Below are 22,938 nucleotides of genomic sequence, written 5' to 3' on the forward strand. Positions count from 1 at the left end.
TGAGTAAATGTCAATGTAGTGTCAGAAACAAGTTCAAATAAAGATTAGGTAATAAGCTAATTAAATTCATTAGTTTTTATTTATTTATTAAGAATTTTCATGTACTTATTTAATTTTTTAAAGATTTTATTTTATTTTATTTATTTGACAGAGAGAGAGAGAGACAGTGAGAGAGGGAACACAAGCAGATGGAGTGGGAGAGGGAGAAGCAGGCTTCCCGCTGAACAGGGAGCCTGATGCTGGGCTGGATCCCAGGACCCTGGGATCATGACCTGAGCCGAAGGCAGACGCTTAACAAGTGAGCCACCCAGGTACCCCTAAATTCATTAGTTTTTAAAGAAAAATTTTGGGGGGAGGCAGAGAGAGAGGGAGAAGGAGAAAATCTCAAGCAGACTCCCTGCTGAGCATGGAGCCCGATCTATCTCAAAACCCTGAAATCATGACCTGAGCTGAAAACAAGAGTCACTCAACAACTGAGCCACCCAGGTGCCCCAAATTCATTAGTTTTTTTTTTTTTTTTAAAGATTTTTTATTTATTTATTCGACAGAGATAGAGACAGCCAGCGAGAGAGGGAACACAAGCAGGGGGAGTGGGAGAGGAAGAAGCAGGCTCATAGCAGAAGAGCCTGATGTGGGGCTCGATCCCAGATCGCCGGGATCACACCCTGAGCTGAAGGCAGACGCTTAACCGCTGTGCCACCCAGGCGCCCCTTTTTTTTTTTTTGATGGACTCAAATGATGGGTTGGAGCCAAGCCAACAAATTTTGACACAGATGATGATGATGATGATGATGATGATGATGGTGGTGGTGATAATGGTGGTGATAAGAATGATTACTGTTTAGTACTTACTCTGTAAGAGATAACTCTGTCACACCATTTTCACAAGAAGAAAACTAAGGCTGAGGAGAGTTACATGAGATCTCAGTTATCTGTTTGTGTAACAAACAAAACCGGAACTCTGAGCAAGCCAAGGCAGGGAGACAGTTCTTGTATTCTAAATGAGTAATACCATAGTTCTATGCTGAATTGCTGCCCCCCTTCTAGGGGTCACGGACAGCCCAGAGAGCACCAATATAAGCACCTGGAAGTCAATTATCATAGAAGTGTTCAAGTCAAGGCCCAGGGACTATTAGGCCTACTGAAAAAGAGATTCTGGTAATGGGTAGAAGGTTGGATGTTAAGCTCCATGTTTAGTGCAGGGCACAGAGGGCAGGGCCTAGAATAGTACATGGCACCTGCTGGGAACTTAATTTTAAATTAGTTAACTGTGGTTTTTTCCAACTCTGAAAGTCTAGGGCTCTATATTTTTTGAGGAGATAACAGTTTATAAGTAAATATTAATCATGCAAGTAACCAAAAGTTCTAATATATATCACTTCATGAAAGGTCTGCCATACTGAAAGCATTACTACAAATAGGGTTGCTGTGTTACCGAATTCCAGGGTCCTATTCATGGAGAACATAAAGTGAATATCACCCCCCTAGAGCTGTGTGACACAGAGGCCCTTATTGTAAATAGAAGGCAAGTTTAGTAAAACAAATTGCCACCTTTAGCGAGGGTAGAAGATAAAAACAGTAACGGGCTTTTTCTAGTGTTTCAACATGCTTACGTGGCCACATTCAGAATCCTACATTTTTCTTTTCAAATTCCATCAAGGTCAGTCACTCTAGTTCCCTATCCAATATCCTTCTCCCTTCCTTTCTTCCTAACAGAATCTCAGTTTTATTAGGAGTGGTAACATGCCTAACTAATAGACACATTTCCAGCCTCCTTTATAGCTAGGAACAGCCATGTGACATAGTTCTGGGAAACAGGTACACTGAGAGTTTCTGGGAGTGCTTTGCTTCCTCATTATAGGCCCCGTCTCCTTCTGGCTGTCTTGTCCTTCTCCCTGGAATACAGGTAGGTATACAGTTGGAAGTAAAGCGGACATTTTGTGATTATAAAGTAATCATAGGAATAAAAGCTGTATGCTAGGAGTTTGGGTACAGAAAGTTAAAAGAAGTCTGTGTTGGGGCGCCTGAGTGGCTCAGTAGGTTAACTGTCTGACTTCAGGGGCGCCTGGGTGGCGCAGTCGTTAAGCATCTGCCTTTGGCTCAGGGCGTGATCCTGGGGTCCTGGGATCAAGCCCCGAGTTGGGCTCCACGCTCAGCAAGGAGTCCACTTGTCCCTCTGCCCATACCCCCACTTGTACTCTCTCTGTCAAATAAATAAATAAAATCTTAAAAAAAAAAAAGTGTCTGACCAGCTCGGGTCATGATCCCAGGGTCCTGGGATCAAGCCCCGAGTTGGGCTCCACGCTCAGCAAGGAGTCCACTTGTCCCTCTGCCCATACCCCCACTTGTACTCTCTCTCTCAAGTAAATAAATAAAATCTTTTCAAAAATGGGAAAAATTAATCCCCTATTTGGTTAAGCTTGTTCTTTGAGTTTAAACTGTTACTTGCAGCTGTGTTCAATTCTAAGCGACATCATCTTGGATAGTAGTTTTTCTCAAAGTGGTATCTGTAGGCCTTTGTGTGTCCCAAATATAATTTTATAAATTGAATTCTTATAAATTTAAGGATTCAAGTGTTCTCTAAGAACTGTTAAATGTAATGTTTTTCATTTAGTGATAATTTAAGTGGGGTTTTTTTAGTATTTATTTATTTATTAAAATATTTTATTTATTTATTTGAGAGAGAGAGAGAAAGAGTGCACAGGGGAAGAGGGAGAGGGAGAAGGAGAAGAAGACTCCCTGCTGAGCAGAGAGCCCGGCGTGGGGCTCCGTCCCAGGAACCTGAGATCATGACCCGAGCCAAAGGCAGATGCCTAACCGACCAAGCCACCCAGTTGCCCCTAGGATTTATTTATTTATTTGAGAGACAGCACAAGGAGGAGGGGCAGAGGGAGAGAGAATCCCAAGCAGATTCTGTGCTGAGCAAGCGTGGAGCTCTACAGGGGGCTGGATCTCACAACCTTGAGATCTTGAGACCTGAGCCGAACACCGAGACTGACACTTAACCCACTGTGCCACCTAGGCACCCCTTAGTGATAATTTTAAAAATAAAAATAAACATGTTCTGAATCATCCGGATGTCCTCATAACAGAGTGCTGCCCTGTGATTTTGATTACCATGATTGTACTTATTATTACAATTACAAGAAAGCATTTAGCTTTAATGGTGTATAGGTTTTCCGTTAATGATTTATAGGTTTAACTTTAATGCTTTATAAATTTATAATAGGCTGTCATTAGGTTAGCAACTCCAAATGCTAAAATAATCACTGTTGTGGGACATTTGCTTTATACTCCTACTGAATTACCTTACCTGCAGTATCTAGTTAGGTAGGAAGAAGCGGCAATGGCTGTTCATGAATCAGTTAACTGTGCTTACCATAGCAACTCATTTCAGCGATATAACTAATAGTTTGTTAAGTGAAGACCAGATGACGTCAAACAACACCTTATGAACAAAGGTTTCATGCTAGTTTAAACAGAGAAAGGTGGTGGGAGAATTGAGTCACCGTAACAAGGTGTAGGCAGTTATAGGCATGCAGAACGCAGGAAGAAATGTACAATAGCATTAAGGCCATATTCTGGGAGGGTATGGCTTGCAACAATCTCATCTTGTATATTTCTTTTTTTTTTTTTTTCCCATCTTGTATGTTTCAATTTGCAATAGTTCAGCAGCAAGCATAGTAGTAATTAACAAGGAAAACATTTTCATGAAACAGTATTTTAAATTATTTTCAATATTGCATCCTGGGGCAATATTGAAATATTAAGTATTAAATAGTCTGAATGAAAAAAATGAAATAAAATTAATGAAAGTTAAATGATTAAATTTGATAAATCAGCCCAACACTGGAGTTCCTCACTGGAGTAGTTTTCCTTTCACAAGGAACTTCATGTTACTAATGTTTGAGAATACTATTTTAATAGGTGGAGGGAGCCAGATCTTCTGAAAAACTGAGCTTGGAACCCGTACTTCACCCAACAAAGAGCCATGCTTACTTGAATTGGCAGAGAATAAATTTAAGGGCCTCACTTCTAAGAAATAGAGCAAAGTATGATTCATGCAAGCATTTTTTCAGTAGCTGCCCTGACACCAAACAATTCTTCTTACAGAGCCCCACCTAACACCTTCAGCAACCAGCAATTTAGTAACAAATACATATCTTTTTCCTTTAAAGGATTTTAGAGAAAACTTACTAAGTAAATTTCATAGGTGGCAGCTTGTGTGTCTACTATTTGACTTCCTAAAACATTCCTTTTGTTGATGTTACCCTTTCCCAGGTGCAGGAAATTTCCATGCTGATGGTGGGGACCAAAGGAAATTATTCTTGGTAGAAACAGTCCATTTTCACGAGTGACCCTTCAGCCACAAAATGCTGTTCTTTTTGAATTGCCTTTAATTGCTTTTGTCCTTCCTCCTGCTCTCATAGAAATTCTCTGAGGTCCTGGTTTTGGCTTACCTTTCTCCACAGGATTTCATTTACTTTCACGGATTCAAGTATCCCTGATATTGTCTGTGATGTCAACAAATATAATTCATTAATTTATTTAACAAATACCTATTGTACCTATCATGTGATAAGGACCATGCTACTAAGTTGTTTTTTTTTTTTTTTAGATTTTATGTATTTATTTGAGAGAGCGAGAGGGAGAGAGCACAAGCAGGGAGAGCAGCAGAGGCAGAGGGAGAAGTGGACTCCCCACTGAGCAGGGAGTTTGATGCCCGGCTTGATTCTAGGACCCTGGGATCATGACCTGAGCCAAAGGCAGACAATGCCTAACCGACTGAGCCACCAGGCACCCCCATGCTGTTAAGTATTGAGGAACAAGATAGGCACAAGTTTCCACATTTTCAGCTTCCTAATGACCATCTCCTCTTGGAATCCTTTTTTTTTTTTTTAATTTATTTATGTGACAGAGAGACAGCCAGTGAGAGAGGGAACACAGCAGGGGAGTGGGAGAGGAAGAAGCAGGCTCCCAGCAGAGGAGCCCGATGTGGGACTCAATCCCGGAACGCGGGGATCACGCCCTGAGCCGAAGGCAGACGCTTAACGACTGTGCTACCCAGGCGCTCCTCCTCTTGGAATCCTAAATTCAATATGCCCCAAAGTAGGGTCTTTACCATCTCCTCTAAACCCTGTTTCACTGCATATCTGTGAGTTGTACCACACTTTGCCTAATTCCCCTGGGATTCATCCTTGACTCCTCTCTTTCAGTTCCTATATTTGATGCCCAGATTTTGAAAACTGCCGTCTAATCCCATCTCTTCATGGTCAGAACTACTGCCTTCACTCAGGCTCTCCACCTCTTTTCCCCGGTCATGGCAATAGCTTCCTTATTTGTCTCCATATCCCACATCTTGATCTCCTAAATCTATTCTCTCTGCAGCTGCCAGAATGATCAATAATACAACCCAATGTGGACATTCTCCTATTTAAAATTCTGAATTTCTTTCTATACTTACATTTTAAATTTACCTGTTGAGATAAAATTTGAACTCCTTGGCCTGGCTTATGGAATACATCATAACCAATCTGTGTTGTCTCTAGCCTTTGGCATTTACATTCTACTACTAGTGAACTTTTTGTACTTCCCCAAACACATTATATTATCTCCTACTTCTTTTGCTGTTTTCTGTGCTTGAACTCATCTCTCTCACTTTTCTTCTCCTTAACTCTTTAGTGATCCTTCAAAATACCTGAAGAGATGGTGTACTAAACCTCGTACTGCTGATTCTCAAATCTATGTCTCCAGTGGTGATCTCTGCACACTGCTACCTGGATGTCATTTCGGTGTTCTTTACCTCAAACCAAACTGCTTACCTTCTCCATTAAGAAAGGAATCAGTAAGTAATAGGGTGGAATCGTGTCACACAGCCTGGCCAGGCCACAGTAAGGCACAACTCCAGTGGGCACCATTTACATTGTATAGTCTATACAAATGTCACATTTGCATGTTCTGCTGCTTAGGATGGCATATGGCCCAACACCTATTAGCTGTGACCTTGGACAATTAAATTCTTTGGGTATCAGGTACTTTAGCTGTAAAACAGTATTCAGTAAATGTTTATCATTATTTTTAAGCTCAAACCTACTTTTCCTCCAGTGTTTCCTATCTCTGGTAAGTGACATTACTCCTTTGTCACCAACATAAGAAACCAAGGAATCAGATTGAACTTCCTCTTTTTTCTCACCCTAAATCCAGTACTAAGGTCTGTAGAAATATTCTTCCTTTCCTTCTTCCCATTCTGCTGCCAATGTCACATTACAGTTCTGAGACTTCTCTTGTCTGGACCATTGCATTGGCCTCCCAATCAGTCTCTGCTTCTTGCCTCCCAGTCATTATTTTACTTATCACACAACTGCTAGACTCATCTTCCCAAAACATAGTTCAAAAAGGGGTGCCTGGTGGAGGGGGGTGGGGCAATGGGATAGACCGGTGATGGGTAGTAAGGAGGGCACGTAATGCATGGTGCACTGGGTGTTATACGTAACTAATGAATCATCGAACTTTACATCGGAACCCGGGGATGTACTGTATGGTGACTAACATAATATAATAAAAAATCATTAAAAAAAAAAGGGGGGGGGTGCCTGGGTGGCTCAGTTGGCTAAGCTTCAGCTCAGGTCATGATCCTGGGGTCTAGGGATCGAACCCCACGTCAGGCTTCCTGCTCAGTGGAGAGCCTGCTTCTCCTTCTCCCTCTGTCCCTCTCCACACTTGTTCTCTCTCTCTCTTAAATAAATAAATAAAATAAAAACTTAAAAAAAAAAACCAACCCAAAAAACCAACATAGTTCAAATAAGTTAACTTCATCTCTCAAAAATATTAAGTACGTTCCAAAATTAATTAGGCATTCTTCCTAGGCCAGTTACTGTGCTAGGTTCTGGTACTATAAAGATAAACAAAACACGTAAAATCCTTCCCAGACTACTGCTAAACAAGGAAGGACAAAACGATGTATGTGTAAACCTAGAGATACAGGTAGATACCAGTTCCTGTAGAAGGATAAAGAAGAAAGACCCCTTGCCCCCATTTCCAAGTCTTTGCTGTTCTCTCAGGAAAAAGATTCCATAATCACTGACTTAGACAACAAGTGTTGAACAGATTTCTTCTCTTTTCAGAACTCTGTCCTGATATTTCAGTTTTTTATTTCCATGGAGAGAGGATACGCTGTTAAGATTTCCTTGGGCTAGGAGAACTCTTTTGGTTCTTGAATGAGACAAATAAGCCCAAGTGCCCCAACCCAGGGCCTGGCACGAGGAAGTTACAATAAATGGTAATTTTTTTCTGGTTGAAGTAGGACTGTGTGTTGGTTTAACCTGCCCATAGCAATAACCATCCACTATTAAGCTCTGAACTTCCACATTTCCCCTGATGCCTCTAGAAGGAAATCAATAATGGCCAAATAACTGTTCACCTCAGGCAGAGAAGGAAACAAAGAAACAAACAAAAATCACTTATGTTGCTAGATACAATAAATGCCAAAAAATTTTGAGGCGCTCAGCTAGCATGACACAGCACGTTCCCATTTCTTAGCCTGCTATAATGTACCAGGGAGTTAACAGGATGGTGGTGGTGGGGGGGTGATGGGGTCAGAGAGGGGACATAATATATTTATTACATGCTCCTATTTTATATCAGATGCTCTGTTGTGTCTTGGGGACACAGAGATGGGTGTAACCCAAACCTTACTTTTCCAGAAAGTCACTCTAGCAAGAAGAGATAGGCATATAAACACGTAAAAAAGCTTAAGAGCTATTTTGTATAGCTTTTGGCCGTACAGGATATTTTTGGGCACAAACGAGGGAATGATGAATTCTGGGGATGAGCAAAAGCCAGAACAGCTTCAGAGGAATTCTGGGGATGAGCCAAGGTCAGGAACAGTTTCAGAGGAAGTCATGCTTCAGCTGTCTTCAAAGACATTTTCTCTAGGCCAACTAGGAGGGAACAGAGTCTTCATATTTGAACAAAAGCCTGAAGTCTTGAAACAGCGACGCATTGTTCTGAGTGTTACAATCAATCTAGGAGCAACGAAGAATTCTAACAGTAAAAGCTAACATTTCCAACGTATATTAAAAACTAGCAATGGTGCTAAGTAAGCAATAAAGATGATCCCAAAGAATTAGTAGTATTCCCATTTTATAGGTGAGAAAAGTAAGGCTCTTGCCTGAAGGCCACACATAAAATGACAATGAGTTTTAACTCAGGAAACTGACTACAGAGCCCCAGTTTTTCAAACCACAAACCAGAGGAGTGAAACGATCAGATTTCAGAATGATTCCCTCCCGCAGCTTTGGAAGGAGTGGGTGGGAGAAGGAAAGTGGCAATCCTGTAAATCAGAATAATGAAGGAGGTTGTCTAAGTACTGAGGCAGCACTAGGGCAGAGAGGCTGCGGGGATCGGGGTGGTGTATTTGAGAAATATCTGGATAGTTTTCAGTACTGGTGTGGGTTAGACGTGATCCTCCGTGGCGCAACAGGACCATTACCCCGGTCTGGCCCTTGAGGGCAAGACACACATGGGACGCTGGCGGAGATTCCCAGATTAACCGAGGCGTTCGGCTTCGGAGACAGTCGCTCTGCCTTCTCCGACCTCAACCGTCGGCAGCGGGGAGGGGTATCCGTGCCTTCCGTGCCCGAGCCCGCCCACAGCGAGGGAAAGTGCTGAGTCATTCTGGCGGGGCGCGTTGGATCGGGGCGGGGCTCGGACCAGATCCCCCTCCTCTCTCCTCCTGCACCCCCGGCCCGTTCTGACTCTCGCGAGAGCCCTACAGGCTATAAAGGCAGCGCCCCGCGCGTGCTTCACGCGTCTTCTTCCTGGCTTGTGTTCGGCGTTTTTGTACTCAGAGCTGGTGAGACGGTTCCCCAAATCCCCGTCGTCGCCTTTTCCTCATTCTCCTGGGGTCTCACCCTGTACAGCTTGGGTGCTGTGATGGGGGAGGTGGCTGGGCGAGGTCTGGCGCTCGAGAGTGGTTAGGCGGTACGCGCAATCTCCCGTAGGCCTCCCTTACGGATGCGGAGACCGGTTTAAACCCTTAGGCTAACGTCGGCTCGAGTTTCCTCTTCCCTCGGCAACCCGGGCAGAGTGCGCTTATTGGCTTGGAGTGGAGGCGGGGCGGACTCCTGGTAGTAGTGGTGGGCTCTCCCCAACTAATCTTCCGGGAGGGGCGGGTTCGGGAAGCTTCTAGAATGGACCTGGAAACTGACCTGAGACTACCCGCCCGTCGTGTGGTAGGGTAGACGCTGTTCCCGGTCCTACGCTGTGATTAGATGGGGAGTGTCGGATTTTGATGTCGCTTCTCTGGCTTTATTTTTTGCGTTGCGGAATCGGGATTGTGGTGATCCCGAATTCATCTGTGAAGACTGCGCTTTTTTTTTTTTTTTTGGTGGTGCTTTTCAAAGTGTTACGGTGGGGTTGGTAATGGGAGCGGCAGGAGGGAACCTGAAGGTGGGGTTAGGGGATGTGGCTTTCGCCATGGAAGTTCTTGGGCAGATCCTCAGAGGTGCACACCGGCTTGAGGTCCAAGGGCCTTTTACCTCTCTGAGTCGGACTTTAGTGGACGTGGGGACCACCTCGGAAAAGCAGGTTTGGACGAGAAGGTCGTTGATGTTAAGGGTCACACCCTGTATATTTGGTTGCCGAATTGCAGCTCGCTTTACTAGTTTTGTTTGTTATTAAAGGTGTTAGGCAGTGGAAAGTTTGCAGTAATGGATGCTCACAACGATTTTTTTGGTTGTAGTATTGACCAAAAAACTTTGGGACGTGGGAAGATTAGCTTCTTGGGCTTTTCAAACGGATGGCTTACTGATTGAGATCTTAACTCCCTATCTTTGTGTTGACCTGGGTGAATCCAGTGTAGCATTACTTTTTAGCAATAAGTCGTTCTGATTTTACAGTAAGGATTTTTTTTTAAATTTTTTATTTAAAAAATTTTTTTTGAGAGAACCAAGTGGGGAGGAGGGTCAGAGAGAGAGGAAGAAGCAGACACACTGCCCAGCAGGGAGCCCTACGTGGGGCTTGACCCAGACCCTGAGATCAGGACTTGAGCTAAGGCAGACGCTTAACTGAGCCACTCAGGCACCCCTAAAGTAAGGACGTTTTTTGTAAGGTTAAGTAATTTCTAAACCCAACTTGCGGCTGCAACCCACAACCCTGAGATCAAGAGTCACATGCTCCACCAACTGAGCCAGCCAGGCTCCCCAACAATAAATAGACTTCTTGTTCCACTTAATTATTGCTCCAGAATCCTGGCCGAAAGGTCAGAAACCCATCTTTGGAAGGACTTATAGGGCTTACACACAACCCCTAAGGTTTTGGAATTGAGCAGATCTCAGAATCCTGGTCTTGAGTCGTGAAAAGTTGGATTGGCTTTAAGGTGGTTTGCAGTCTTGGGCACATGTACTGGAGAAAGGCCAAGTGTGCTTCCCAAATTAGGAAGGCAGATGAAGGTGCAGTCCATGGAAAGGGCAACATGACCGCTTCTGGAAATCAGACATTGTTTGTGGCAGTGTTCTTTTGGGCTCGGGTTTGAGGCTGAACCTTCCTCAGTGCTTCTTTTTGAATAACAAAACTACAGAAGAAAATGCTATTGCACAAATGATAAAGAAAAAGTAATAGGTTACTTCAATTTTTTAAAAATTGCTGCTTTTAAATGAAAACAAAAGTTGACATGCAGAGACCTTTTTTTGGTTTGTTTTAGGGAGAGTGACCCTGAGAATGCAGGGGAAGGGGGGGCAGGAACAGAGGAGAGGGGGAGACAATCTCAAGTAGGCTCCATGCTCAGCCCTGAGATCATGAACAGCCCAAATCAAGAGTCAAGGACGCTTAACAGACTGAGCCACCCATGCATCCCTGTAATGTCTGGTTTTGTTGCACAAGTTGGAAAGTTCAGTTTATGCGTCGTACTAGTATAAAAATTAATGTGTATATTAAGGTCACTGGACAATTCTTTTATCATTCTGCAGCTGAGTCTCTAAGTAGAAGAAGGGTGTTGGTTACCTAGAAAAATAGGGCTTGTTTCTAATTCACTTCCTCTTTTATCTTCTCCAGCAAGATGTCTTCAGGAAATGCCAAAATTGGGCATCCTGCCCCCAACTTCAAAGCCACGGCTGTTATGCCAGATGGCCAGTTCAAAGACCTCAGCCTATCTGACTACAAAGGTAAGAGTAATTACATTAGATTGATTAAAATGGAATTATTTTACGATCTAGGTTGGCTCATTAGATTTCTGTATCTCTTAGGTTTGATTGTAAAATGATTTATATATCCTAGGTCATAGTCTTCAGGGTAGGAGGCTCTTGCCTTCATGTTGAAGTGAAGTAGTGATTACCAACCATGATCACTGATAAGATACCCTAGGTTCAGACAGCTTATGGAAAAAGCCCATGCTTCATTATGTCTGGGTATGTTAGCTCAATTATCTTCTCAGTACTCCTCAATTATATTGTTATTTTGGGAGATATTCTCATGTCGTTGAAAGCTCAGTTTTTGGAGCTTAAACTGTCCAAGTTTATGAAATACATATGTTAGAGCTGCTGTATTATTAGGCAGAGGCTTAGTTACATTCCCTTGACTGTTTTGCCCCAGGAGAGGAGTTGATGTTGAAGTGAGAACAATTCTCTTTCCTGTGATAGTTTCATGCAGACACTTGGCCAGCTCTGGTGAGGCTCTTCCTTTTTTTTTTACCTTGCAGCCCTGGAACAGCAGGGTTTTTTGGGATAGTTGATAACACAGATTTCTTGAAGTGCAAACCTGAAACTCAGGTGTTACGTGTGCCTTTTTTAGTGGCTTAGTAATTAGTTCTTGGACTCACCTTTTGGGTAGAACATGTGACTAAGGTTTCCTAACACATCACACTTGTTTGGAATGAGAAGCAGTTAAGAGGGGCCCTATGGAGGGAAGCTCCTTTGGCAAACAAGGTAAGTAGCACCATAGGGAGGTGACCCTGGCCCAGGGGTAAAGGCACGAGGTTTAGAAAGAGCTGCTCTCTGTCCTCCAGGGCTTGACCTGCTGAGGCTTCAAAGTGCTTGTTAGGTAAAGCCCTGGAGAGGTTGTTCAGGTAAGTAAGTGAGTTTCTAGTGAGTTTGGTTTTCAGAGTAAATGTCAAAAGGAGCAGCTTATTTTGATTCTCAGACATTGCTGCTACCTGTAAACGAGTGAATATTTGGAACTCTTTCAGTAACTCAGCCTGTTAGGTGTGGTGAGAGGCTGCTTGGCCAGTTGAAGATCATCTTCTATAGGTAATCTGACTGACTTCAGTAAAATTCAAACTAGAGATCCTGTTACCTTACCAGGACTCTTGGAAATTTTGCCTCAAGAAATTTTTCTTCTCTTGTCTAATTAGGCTTGTTAGGAACAGGTTTGTGGTGATTCAGATGATCAGTTAAACCTTACCTGTCCCGTTATTGTGGTTCATTGTGGAAGAAGTGCCAAAGGCTCTGGTTTCCTCTTTTTGATCTCCTTATTGACTTGCAGCACAGAATCCAGCAGTTGAGCTTTTTCCTGTGCATTAATTGTATGTGTTGGCATTTATCTAAGAGGTAATTGCATCCTTGGTTTTGCTTTTCTTCTTTGGAGAACTTGGTGTTTGTGCTAATATTAACTATCTAGAGATCAACATCAGACTGAAAAGTGTTTATCTTATAATTGGCAGCTAATGGGGAGGCAGGAAAATAAAAGCACAGAACTGAAAGGAAGTTTTTTTCATGCAGGCTCTCCTACCACAAGATGTTCTAAAACTAGCTGCTAGGAGACCTCTGTTGAGTCTTGGCATTTAGCAGTTGTTGTCTACCATCAACTTAAAAAGACTTCTTTTATTCATAGGAAAAGGTCTTCAGGTTTTTTTTTTTTTTTTTTCTTGTGATGAGAATTTTTTTTTTTTTTTTAAGATTTTATGTATTTGAGAGAGAGCTGGAGAAATCAAGAACGGGGAGGAGAGGGAAGAATAGACTCCCTGCTGAGCAGGGAGCCTGAAACGGGGCCTGATCCCCAGTACTCTGGGATCATGACCTGAGCCAAAGGCAGAGGCTTAACCTACCAAGCTACCCAGGTGGGCCGCCCCCCCTCCTTAGGTTTTTATTTATTTACTTTTAACATTTTATTTTTTTTAAAGATTTATTTATTTTGGACCAAGAGCATGCTTGCCTGTGTGTGGGGGAGGAGGAAAGAATCTCAAGCAGACTCCCTTCTGAGGGTGGAATCCACCTTGAGATCATGACCTGACCCGAAGTCCGAGAGTTGGATGCTCAACAGGCTGAGCCACTAGCGTGCTTCAAGATTTTAAGTAATCTCTACACCCAGTGTGGGGCTCAGACTGAAAACTCCAAGGTCAAGAGTTATCAGCGGCACATCGGTTAAACATAAGACTCTTGATTTTGGATCAGGTTGTGATCTCAGGGTTGTGAGATGGAGCTCCGTGTTGAGCTCTGTGCTGGGTTTGGAGCCTGCTTAAGATTCTCCCTCTGCTCTCCACTCCCTCCCCACAAAGCCATGCATTCCATCAGGTGCCCCTTGGTTTTTATTCTTTGTAAAGCTAGGAAGAATGTTTCAAAGGCAAACTTCTGGCTCTTTTTCCTCCCCAGGAAAATACATTGTGTTCTTCTTTTACCCTCTTGACTTCACCTTTGTGTGCCCCACGGAGATCATTGCTTTCAGTGACAGGGCAGAAGAATTTAAGAAACTCAACTGTCAAGTGATTGGTGCTTCTGTGGATTCTCATTTCTGTCACCTGGCATGGTAAAACTCTTGGTTGATTTTGCCTATGAGCTTTGAACTAAGTAGCAACTGAGACTGGGGGGCTTTGACAGTAGTCTTGCTCAAGTATTGCCTTCTGGCTCCTGATGGAAGGAGTGTAAAGGCTCTGACTTCGTCTTGTTGCTCTCATTAACCTGGCAGCAGAGGAGAAGCAGCTTGGTTTGCAGCTGAGTGTATCCTGGTGACCCAAACTATCTTTAGGCACTCACTTTACTGCTGGAAAAAGTTTGGGGAAATGAGATTAAGAATGCTGAGAAGGGGAATGAATAGATAATACTTCTGCTACACAAGAGTTTGAATGTGATTGTGTGTGTGCTTTTTGCTCTAGGATCAACACACCTAAGAAACAAGGAGGACTGGGACCCATGAACATTCCCTTGGTATCAGATCCCAAGCGTACCATTGCTCAGGACTATGGAGTCTTAAAGGCTGATGAAGGCATCTCGTTCAGGTATATGCCTGCCAGGCGGCTGACATTTCATCAAAATTATCTAATTGACTTGAGGGACTTTTGGAGAAAGGTAGGGCCCTGGTCTGTAGACTCCTTTCTCCTTTCATTGTTGTGGGTGTTTTTTAAGATTTTATTTGACAGGGATAGAGCCAGAGAGTACAAGTGGTGGTGGCAGGGGTGTGTGTGTGTGGGGGGGTGTGGCAGAGGGAGGAGGAGGAGCAGGGAGCCCAGTGCAGGACTCAGTCTCAGGACCCTGGAATCATGATCTGAGCCGAAGGCAGACACTTAACGACTGAGCCACCAAGGTACCCCTATTTATTTATTTTTTAATGATTTAATTTTTAAGTCTTCAACCTTGAGATCAAGAGTTGCATGCTGGGGCGCCTGGGTGGCTCAGTCGTTAAGCGTCTGCCTTCGGCTCAGGTCATGATCTCAGGGTCTTGGAATCGAGCCCAGCGTTGGGCTTCCCTGCTCAGCGGGAGGCCTGCCTCTCCCTCTGCCACTCCCCCTGCTTGTGTTCTCTCTCTCTCTCTCTCTCTCCCTCTCTCTCTTTCTCTCTCGCAGTCTCTGTCAAATAAATAAAATCTTAAAAAAAGAAAAAAAAGTTGCATGCTCCACTGAGTGCCAGCCAAGGCACCCCATCACTGTAAGTTTAAAGCGTACAGGATGATGATCTCATTTCATTCTTTTTCATCCTTCCCTTTCTTCCTCCACACCCAATGTGGGGCTCTAACCCATGATTCCCAACATCAGGAGTCATGTTCTTCTGACTGAGCCAGCCAGGTACTCCTCATTTCATTCATTCTTTTTTTTTTTTTTTTTAAGATTTTATTTATTTATTTATTTATTTGACAGAGAGAGAGAGAGAGAGAGACAGCCAGCGAGAGAGGGAACACGAGTGGGAGAGGAAGAAGCAGGCTCCCAGCGGAGGAGCCTGATGTGGGGCTCGATCCCAGAACGCTGGGATCGCGCCCTGAGCCGAAGGCAGACGCTTAACGACTGCGCCACTCAGACGCCCCCTCATTTCATTCTTTATGCAGGAAGACAAAGCCAGTGCAAGTCTGGGAGGCCTGCACATTTTCATTTCCATTGCATCTGTGTTAAGCAATTTCTGAACCTGTACTGCATCTGCCTCAAACCTTCAATCTCTTTTTCCCAGGGGCCTCTTTATCATTGATGATAAAGGTATCCTTCGGCAGATCACTGTAAACGACCTTCCTGTCGGCCGCTCTGTGGATGAGACTCTGCGACTGGTTCAGGCATTCCAGTTTACTGACAAGCATGGGGAAGGTAAGCCAGTCTGCCTGGTGACTTTGACAACAGAATTGTGGTAGGATAGGAAAGATGGCAGGAACAAGGTCTACCAAGTATAAAAGTATGTCTATTCAAGAAATTCAAATCTCTGGATTATAGTGGGTTGTGGGATGAGGTAATGGAAAAGCTTGGGGAGGAGAATATATAAAGGCTCTTTCTTCCAGCTGCATAGTCCTTGCTTCTGCCCTGCTCATGTAGAATCACTGCTGCAGCTTTTAACTTACTAAAGGAGGGTAGAAGGATTTCATAGGTGTGTATAAGGGCAAAACAAATAGAGGTACAGCATGCCATTCTTGACAAGTGTTTATTGGGGGAAGTGCTTTTAATTCCTGTGATCCATATTTGTTTCACTCTTTTTTTTTTTTTTTAAGATTTATTTATTTGAGAGAGACAGCACGAGTGGGGAGGTGAGGGAGAAGCAGGCTCCCTGCTGAGTGGGGAGCCTGACTCGGCTTGATCCCCAGGACCCCGGGACCATGACATCAGACAATGGCCCTAGTTTTGTTGTTGTTGTTGTTTTAAGATAATACATGACCAGTTTTGAATTTTGGAAAATAAAAGTTAGGAGTAAGATAACTTGCCCAGACTAGACAGATACAACTCTAATACATTTCTATCTTGTTTTTTTTTTTTTAAGATTTTTTTTTAATTTTTTTTTAAGATTTTATTTGACAGAGAAAGTCAGCCAGTGAGAGAGGGAACACAAGCAAGCGGGAGTGGGAGAGGAAGAAGCAGCCTCCCAGCAGAGCAAGAGAGCTCGATGCAGGGCTCGATCCCAGGACCCCGGGATCGTGCCCTGAGCCAAAGGCAGATGCTTAATGACTGAGCCACCCAGGCGCCCCTTGAGATTTATTTCTTAGAGAGAAAGAGCATGTGGGGGCGGAGGGGCAAAGGGAGAGGAGAAGCAGACTCCCCTCTGAGCAGGGAGTCCCTGAGATCATGATCTGAGCTGAAGGCAGAAGCTTAACCAACTGAGCCACCCAGGCACCCCTGTTTTTATCTTAAAATACATTGTATGGTACAGTGTGGTTGTCACGTTTATAAGAATTACAATCAGCAAATAACCAAATTATGTAAATGTTTGTGTAAAATTTTTTTTTAAGGAGGACGGGTTAGGGATAGAGTGTTTTGAGATTAAATATCAAGGTTCTTCATTACATGTTGCAGGATCAAAGATCATGTTTTATAAGTTCATCCTCCTAAAATCTACACATGACCAAGCAGGTTCAACTTGAGGTTTTTATCTAGCATTTGCTAGAGTGTAGGCCTTTCTTTTCCTATTTCTTGAGCACTAGTTCTTTCCTCCTTGTATTTTCATTACAGTGTGTTGTGATAAGGTACTAAACTACTTGATCCCAGCTTTTGATTTAGTAAGGCTGTAGCTTTTTTATTTCCCACCCCCCTCGCTGGTGTATAGTTGTTGCTGGAATGAGACAACCTTACCCTAACGAAGACTTAGTTTAGTTTTTAAGGACTTGGGTCCTGAGCTGCAAGTGCTGGGTATGTGGGGGATGGAGATCTTGAACCCCATGACTTCCCCAAACTTAATGTAATTGAGGACAGGATAGTTGTGATCAAGTGCTGCTTATGTCAGATGAAGTGCACAGGTGTACTTGGATGAATTTGCCTTACTACATCTCATTTTCATTTTCTAGGTGATAAATAGTTCAGATAGTTTTCTAAGGCCCAGGTCAGCTCTGATCTTGATACAGAACATGGAAGTTGTGAGTGTCTGAATTATTGGTGTCTGCTCGGGGGACCCAAAAGTGGTGGCTTGGCTAGAGTGGAAGGCTGATAGGGATCAGTGAGCAACTAATATCCAAAGGCACCATTTGTAGAAGCTTGTGTGGGCTTTACCTTAGTGCCTTGAAGGAGCACATGGCTCCTGAGACTGCCCCCTGGTGGGGGATCATTGAGATTCAGCACAAAGACCGGAGGAGCTGGGCAGTGGCGCAAAGCCTTTTATTGGACTTCCATAGCACCTTCCATGTAGCCTAGGTTTTTGAACCCAAGCTTTCATAATTCTGAAGCTTGCTTCTTCAGATTCTTGGTCTCTTCTTCTTCCCATCCCACTAGAACAGGCACAGCTTTCTGTGTGCAGCCTGTATGGTTCATATGATAGATACAGCTAGAGCCTGTGAATACCAAGCATTCTGTGTGAGGTACTTTGCATGTATTATTTATTTGACAGATAATCTGTATTGTAGTTTTTGAGGTAAATTAACATAGCATCAGTTTCAGGTGTACAACATATAATGGTTCCGTTTCATTTGTATATTTGTACTTCCTATTTTCTTGTTTTTTTTTTTTTTTTAAGGATTTTATTTATTTATTTGACAGAGATAGAGACAGCCAGCGAGAGAGGGAACACAAGCAGGGGGAGTGGGAGAGGAAGAAGCAGGCTCCTAGCGGAGGAGCCTGATGTGGGGCTCGATCCCGGAACGCCGGGATCACGCCCTGAGCCGAAGGCAGGCGCTTAACCGCTGTGCCACCCAGGCGCCCCATGTACTTCCTATTTTCTTTCCAAGTTTTTATTTAGATACCAATTAGCATACAGTAATCATTAGTTTCAGGTGTAGAATTTAGTGATTTTATCACTTAACATACATCTGCTCCTCACAAGTGATCTCCTTAATACCCATCAACCATTTAACCCATCCCCCTCCCCTCCTCCCCTCCAGTAACCCTCAGTTTGTTCTCTATAACTAAGAGCCTACATTTCTATTTTTGAGGACCCATAAACCAGTACTTAACACAGCACTTACCCATAGTAACTTTTGAAATGGGGATCCAGATTCATAACCATCTTTTTTTTAGGTAATGCTGAAAACATTGTTTAGGGCTTTCTGTGTTGGAAGTTCTCATACTGAAGTTACCATGACTGATCTTATTTTCTCCTTGGAGAGTCATCGTTATTTCAGTTGTATTTGAAAGCTGGTTTCTGTGGGACTCAACCAGTTCTTCTGGACTCCATATTGATTCTGAAAAAACCCAACACTGCCGGGTATGAGTGAAACATCCAAGTGTGGCTCTTTCTGTCTGGTTACTGATAACTGGTATATTAATTTAATTAAAAATTTTTTTTTTGATGAGAGAGCACGGGTGGAGGGGAAGGGACAGAGGGAGAGGGATAAGCAGACTCAACCACTGAGCAGGGAGCCCGATGCAGGGCTTGACCCCAGGACCTGGGGATCATGACTTGAGCCGAAGTCAGATGCTTAACTGACTGAGCCACCCAGGTGTCCCTTAACTGATAGATTCTTGAGTGCCATGAGTCTTTAGTGCCAGTGAAAGTAGTTGGTAAGGTTTCTCTGCTTCATTATCCCTCCTGTTCTTGTATCATGATTTATAATTGTGCTGTTCTTCTAAAGCTTCTATGTTTTCTTCTAAGATAGTTTTTTCTTTTCTTTATTTTTTTTTCCCCCCTGTTAGCACCTACTGCCAAACTTTTGGCTGGCTCTTAACTGGTCTTTGCTTAACTTGCTGCTCTTCGTTCTCTAGCTTTTTTATGCTTAGTGACCTGTGTCTTTTTTTTTTTTTTTTAAAGATTTTGTTTATTTATTCGACAGAGACAGAGACAGCCAGCGAGAGAGGGAACACAAGCAGGGGGAGTGGGAGAGGAAGAAGCAGGCTCATAGCAGAGGAGCCTGATGTGGGGCTCGATCCCAGAACGCCGGGATCACGCCCTGAGCCGAAGGCAGACGCTTAACCGCTGTGCCACCCAGGCGCCCCTAGTGACCTGTGTCTTAACTCTTTGGTGCCACTAAAGCTAATAACTGTAACTAGTGAAGTAGAGATTTCAGGAAAGTAATGGCAGCTGGGTCTGCAGTTTGGCACTTGTCCCATCCATGCTTTGTTCCTAGACAGCTGGTTACAAAGTGACATCTGAGGCTATGATATCCTTGGACTGAAAGGGGATTCCCTCTCTCACTCGAGTAAGACTTGTTGCTTCATTACTGGACTTTGGTGACTACATGTCTCCTAGAAGATGCAATAGCAAGTGGAAGTGAAAAATCAGAGATTGGTTCTCTTCCCTTACTCTCCTCCGGTTAGCCCAAGGAGCATTGCTAGCTCAGGATTATAGGAAAAGGTTGGAAGCTATGCTTTTTCTGCATAATAAATGTATGAAAGATTTAAATTCAGACCTTTGTTTACCAAGGGTAGAAGGCAGTTATTTAGTGAAACAAGTAGGGCCTTCTCCGGCAGTCCTACCCCTTTCATTTCAGGCTGTCCAGTTTGGCAGAGTTAAACTACGGGGGCAAACTGGTTGCTTTCTTCAGATCCCTCAAGGGCTACCAGAGGGAAGAAGCAGCTCAGTGTTGTGGTTTTACACAGTCCTAGCTTTGTTTACTTAGCTTATTTCTTGGTATGGGAACAAGTCATTAAAGTTTTTTTTTTTTTTTACTTAATTTTTTAATGTAATACATATGGCATAATTTGCCATTTAAGTGTAGCATTAATTACATACACAGTGTTGTAGTGCATCCATCACCAATATTCTCTGGATGTTTTCATCATCCCAGACAGCTATAACCTTAAGCAGTAACTTCCCATTCCCATTACTTCCAGCCCTTGGTAACTTCTATTTTCTGTGTCTGTGAGTTTGCCTATTCTAGCTACTTCATGTAAGTGAAATCATACAATATTTGTCCATTTGTGTTTGGTTTCTTCAACTTCGCATAATGGATTCAGGGTTCTCAAGGTTCATGCTGCTGTGGGTATCAAAACTTCATTCTTTTTTAAAGGCTGAATAATATTCCATTTGACGTATGTATCATTTTGTGTATTCATCCATCTGTTGATGAACACAGGGTTGTTTTCACCTCTTGGCTATTGCGAATAATGCTGCTAGAATAATGGTAAGCAGGTGTCTGGATCTTTGTTTCCAATTATTTTGGGTATTTACATTAGAAGTGTAATTGCTGGGTCATGTAATTCTGTTCAGCTTCTTCAGGAACTTACCAAACTGTTTTCTACAGCAACTGCACCATTTCACGTTCCCACCAGAAATAGGGTTCTCTACAACCTTACCAACACGCTTTTTTATTTTTTAATACTGTATATCCTGGTGGGTGTGAAGAGGTGTCATTGTGCTTTTGATGTGCATGTCTGTAATGACGAGTGATACTGAGCGTATTTTCATATGCTTATTGACCATTTGTTTTACCTTCTTTGAGAAATGTCTGCTCAGGTCTTTTGCCTATTTTGAACTGGGTTGCTTTTTGTCTTTTTTTTTTTTTTTTTAAATAAAGATATTATATAATTATTTGAGAGAGAGTAGGAGCACAAGAGCGGGGTGAGGGGCAGAGAGAGAAGCAGGGAGCCCTATGCTGGGCTCAATCCTGGGACGCTGGGATCATGACCTGAGCCAAAGGGAAATGCTTAACTGACTGAGCCACCCAGCTGCCCTTGGGTTGTCTTTTTGTTGAATTGGAATTCTTTATACATTTTGGATGTTAATCCCTTCTTAGATACATGGTGTATAAATATTTTCTCCCATTCTCTGCATTAACTCTTGAAAATGTCCTTTGTACAAAAGTTCTTAATTTTGACCAAGTCCAATTGATCTCTTTATTGTTGCATGTGCTTTCATTATACTAAGAATACATTTCCAAGTTCAAGGTCATGAAGTTTATTTTTTAAGATTGATTTATTTAGAGCGGGGGAGGGCAGGGGAGAGGGAGATGGAGAGAGAGAATCTCAAGCAGACTGCTGCTGAGTGTGGGGGCCCCAGGACCCATGAGATCATGACCTGAGCTGAAACTTAAGAGTTGGTTGCTCAACCGCCTGAGCCACCCAGGCACCCCCAAGTTAATTTTTCTTATGTGGTGTGAAGTAGGGGTCCACCTTCATTCTTCTGCATGTGGAAATCCAGCTGGTCCTAGCACCATTTGTTGAAGAGCATTTGCATTTAAGGTTTTTTAAAATATCTATGTGAAGCATACATAAAATTACTGAGGAAATACAAATGCCCATTCACCCAGTATCTGCTGTTAACAAATTTTAATTGTTTTGCCATGTCTACTTGAGGCAGATTATTTCTAGAACAAAGCATACAATTGAAGCTGTTACTTACGCTTTGAATTTTAGTTGCTACATGAATAAATTTAGGTGTAATAGTATTAGGGCTGTGGTGAGGATTAAATTACATGTTTATAGTTAGCGTTGCACTAAGAGGCTTGCATGATCTCAGGCTGTAGCATAGGCTTCCTAGTTCCAGAGTGTTCAGCCTCTTAAGGTATTGGATTTGGTTTTGAGCCCTTTGTCGTATTATCTCCATTTGTTCATAGGAGGAAGGTGGAGCTTACCACTGAGCAGGTTATTAATAATAATTTTCTCTTGCAGTGTGCCCAGCTGGCTGGAAGCCCGGCAGTGATACCATCAAGCCTGATGTCCAGAAGAGCAAAGAATATTTCTCTAAGCAGAAGTGAGCGCCAGGCCATTTTAGGGCTGGGCTTCAGTGGGTGGCCATGAAAACAAAATCTCTTTTGTACTATTGTCGTGCTTAAAACAAGACTTTAGACACTGTGCAGATGTGGTGTGGGACAGGACAGGCCTTTCCTGCGGAGGTTGGAGAGGCCAGCTTTTCTTCCTCTGTAGAGAACTGCCTGAGCTGTGTTACGGGGCAGGCCAACTGATATGTACAGTAGTGGTGCATCGCTTTCAATCTTTTGTTGTTTCTATTAAACTTGAACTGAGACGTTGTTGATTCTTCATTTGGCGGGGGGAGGGGTACTAGCTTTTGACTTTGAGAGGAATTTAGGCTCCGCTTTCCATTTTTAGGAGAAAATGAGGGTTGAGAGCTTCCTCAGAATCAGAAAACTATATTGTGGGCAGGGGGATGTGCAAGTAGACTCAGGAAATGGAACTGAATCAAGATGGTAATATTTTCACTGTATGGTGGGGGGGGGAGGGAGAAAGCAAGACCTCTGGTAATGCTGGCTACAGCACTGCAATCTGTGCCATAGGTTAAAGCATAGATTGCAGGCTTTAGATTGAGGCCCAATGAGATTACTTGGACATTTACCTTTACACTACTGGGAATGCTGCGTGAGAACTTGAAGCTTGGCCTCTTAGGATAAATGCCTGGTACTAGCATTGTAAAAGATGAGAAGTGGAGGCTTTGAGACTAAAAGGGGGAGGAGGTAGAGAGCCCTAGTGTGTGTAGGGTAAAGCTTTCTGTATCACAAAAGCATAGTGCTGGGGCACCTGGGTGGCTCAGCTGGTTAAGCGGCTGCCTTCAGCTACGGTTATGATGCCAGGGTGCTGGAATTTAGTGCCACGTTGGGCTCCCTGCTAATGCTCGCATTCTCGCTCTCAAAATCTTCACACAGTGCTGAGTGCTTCTTGGCTTTCTGATCCTAGCCTTGATTTGAAAGTAGCCCCTTTTTGGCGCTCATTGAGCTCATTGTCCTGAG

The 22,938-nt window shown here is 43.2% G+C and overlaps 1 protein-coding gene across 1 annotated transcript; it reads left to right on the forward strand.

Moving 5' to 3' along the window:
- Positions 1-8,698: 8,698 nt before the first annotated feature.
- PRDX1 (peroxiredoxin 1) lies at positions 8,699-22,220 on the forward strand. Its single transcript, XM_008699284.2, has 6 exons — positions 8,699-8,854; positions 11,053-11,162; positions 13,584-13,737; positions 14,084-14,206; positions 15,366-15,496; positions 21,866-22,220. The coding sequence occupies exons 2-6, from the start codon at positions 11,057-11,059 to the stop codon at positions 21,949-21,951; spliced, it is 600 nt and encodes a 199-aa protein (XP_008697506.1). The 5' UTR covers positions 8,699-8,854; positions 11,053-11,056; the 3' UTR covers positions 21,952-22,220.
- The last annotated feature ends 718 nt before the right edge of the window (positions 22,221-22,938 follow it).

This window comes from Ursus maritimus, unplaced genomic scaffold (assembly GCF_017311325.1).
Source record: "Ursus maritimus isolate PB19 unplaced genomic scaffold, ASM1731132v1 scaffold_12, whole genome shotgun sequence".
Taxonomy (NCBI): domain Eukaryota; kingdom Metazoa; phylum Chordata; class Mammalia; order Carnivora; family Ursidae; genus Ursus; species Ursus maritimus.

Excerpts from the sequence above, each read along its gene's own strand:
- PRDX1 (XM_008699284.2), top strand. The coding sequence starts at position 11,057 with ATGTCTTCAGGAAATGCCAAAATTGGGCATCCTGCCCCCAACTTCAAA. Across the intron at positions 11,163-13,583 it reads CAGCCTATCTGACTACAAAG|GAAAATACATTGTGTTCTTC; the intron begins GTAAGAGTAATT and ends TTTCCTCCCCAG. Across the intron at positions 15,497-21,865 it reads TACTGACAAGCATGGGGAAG|TGTGCCCAGCTGGCTGGAAG; the intron begins GTAAGCCAGTCT and ends TTTCTCTTGCAG.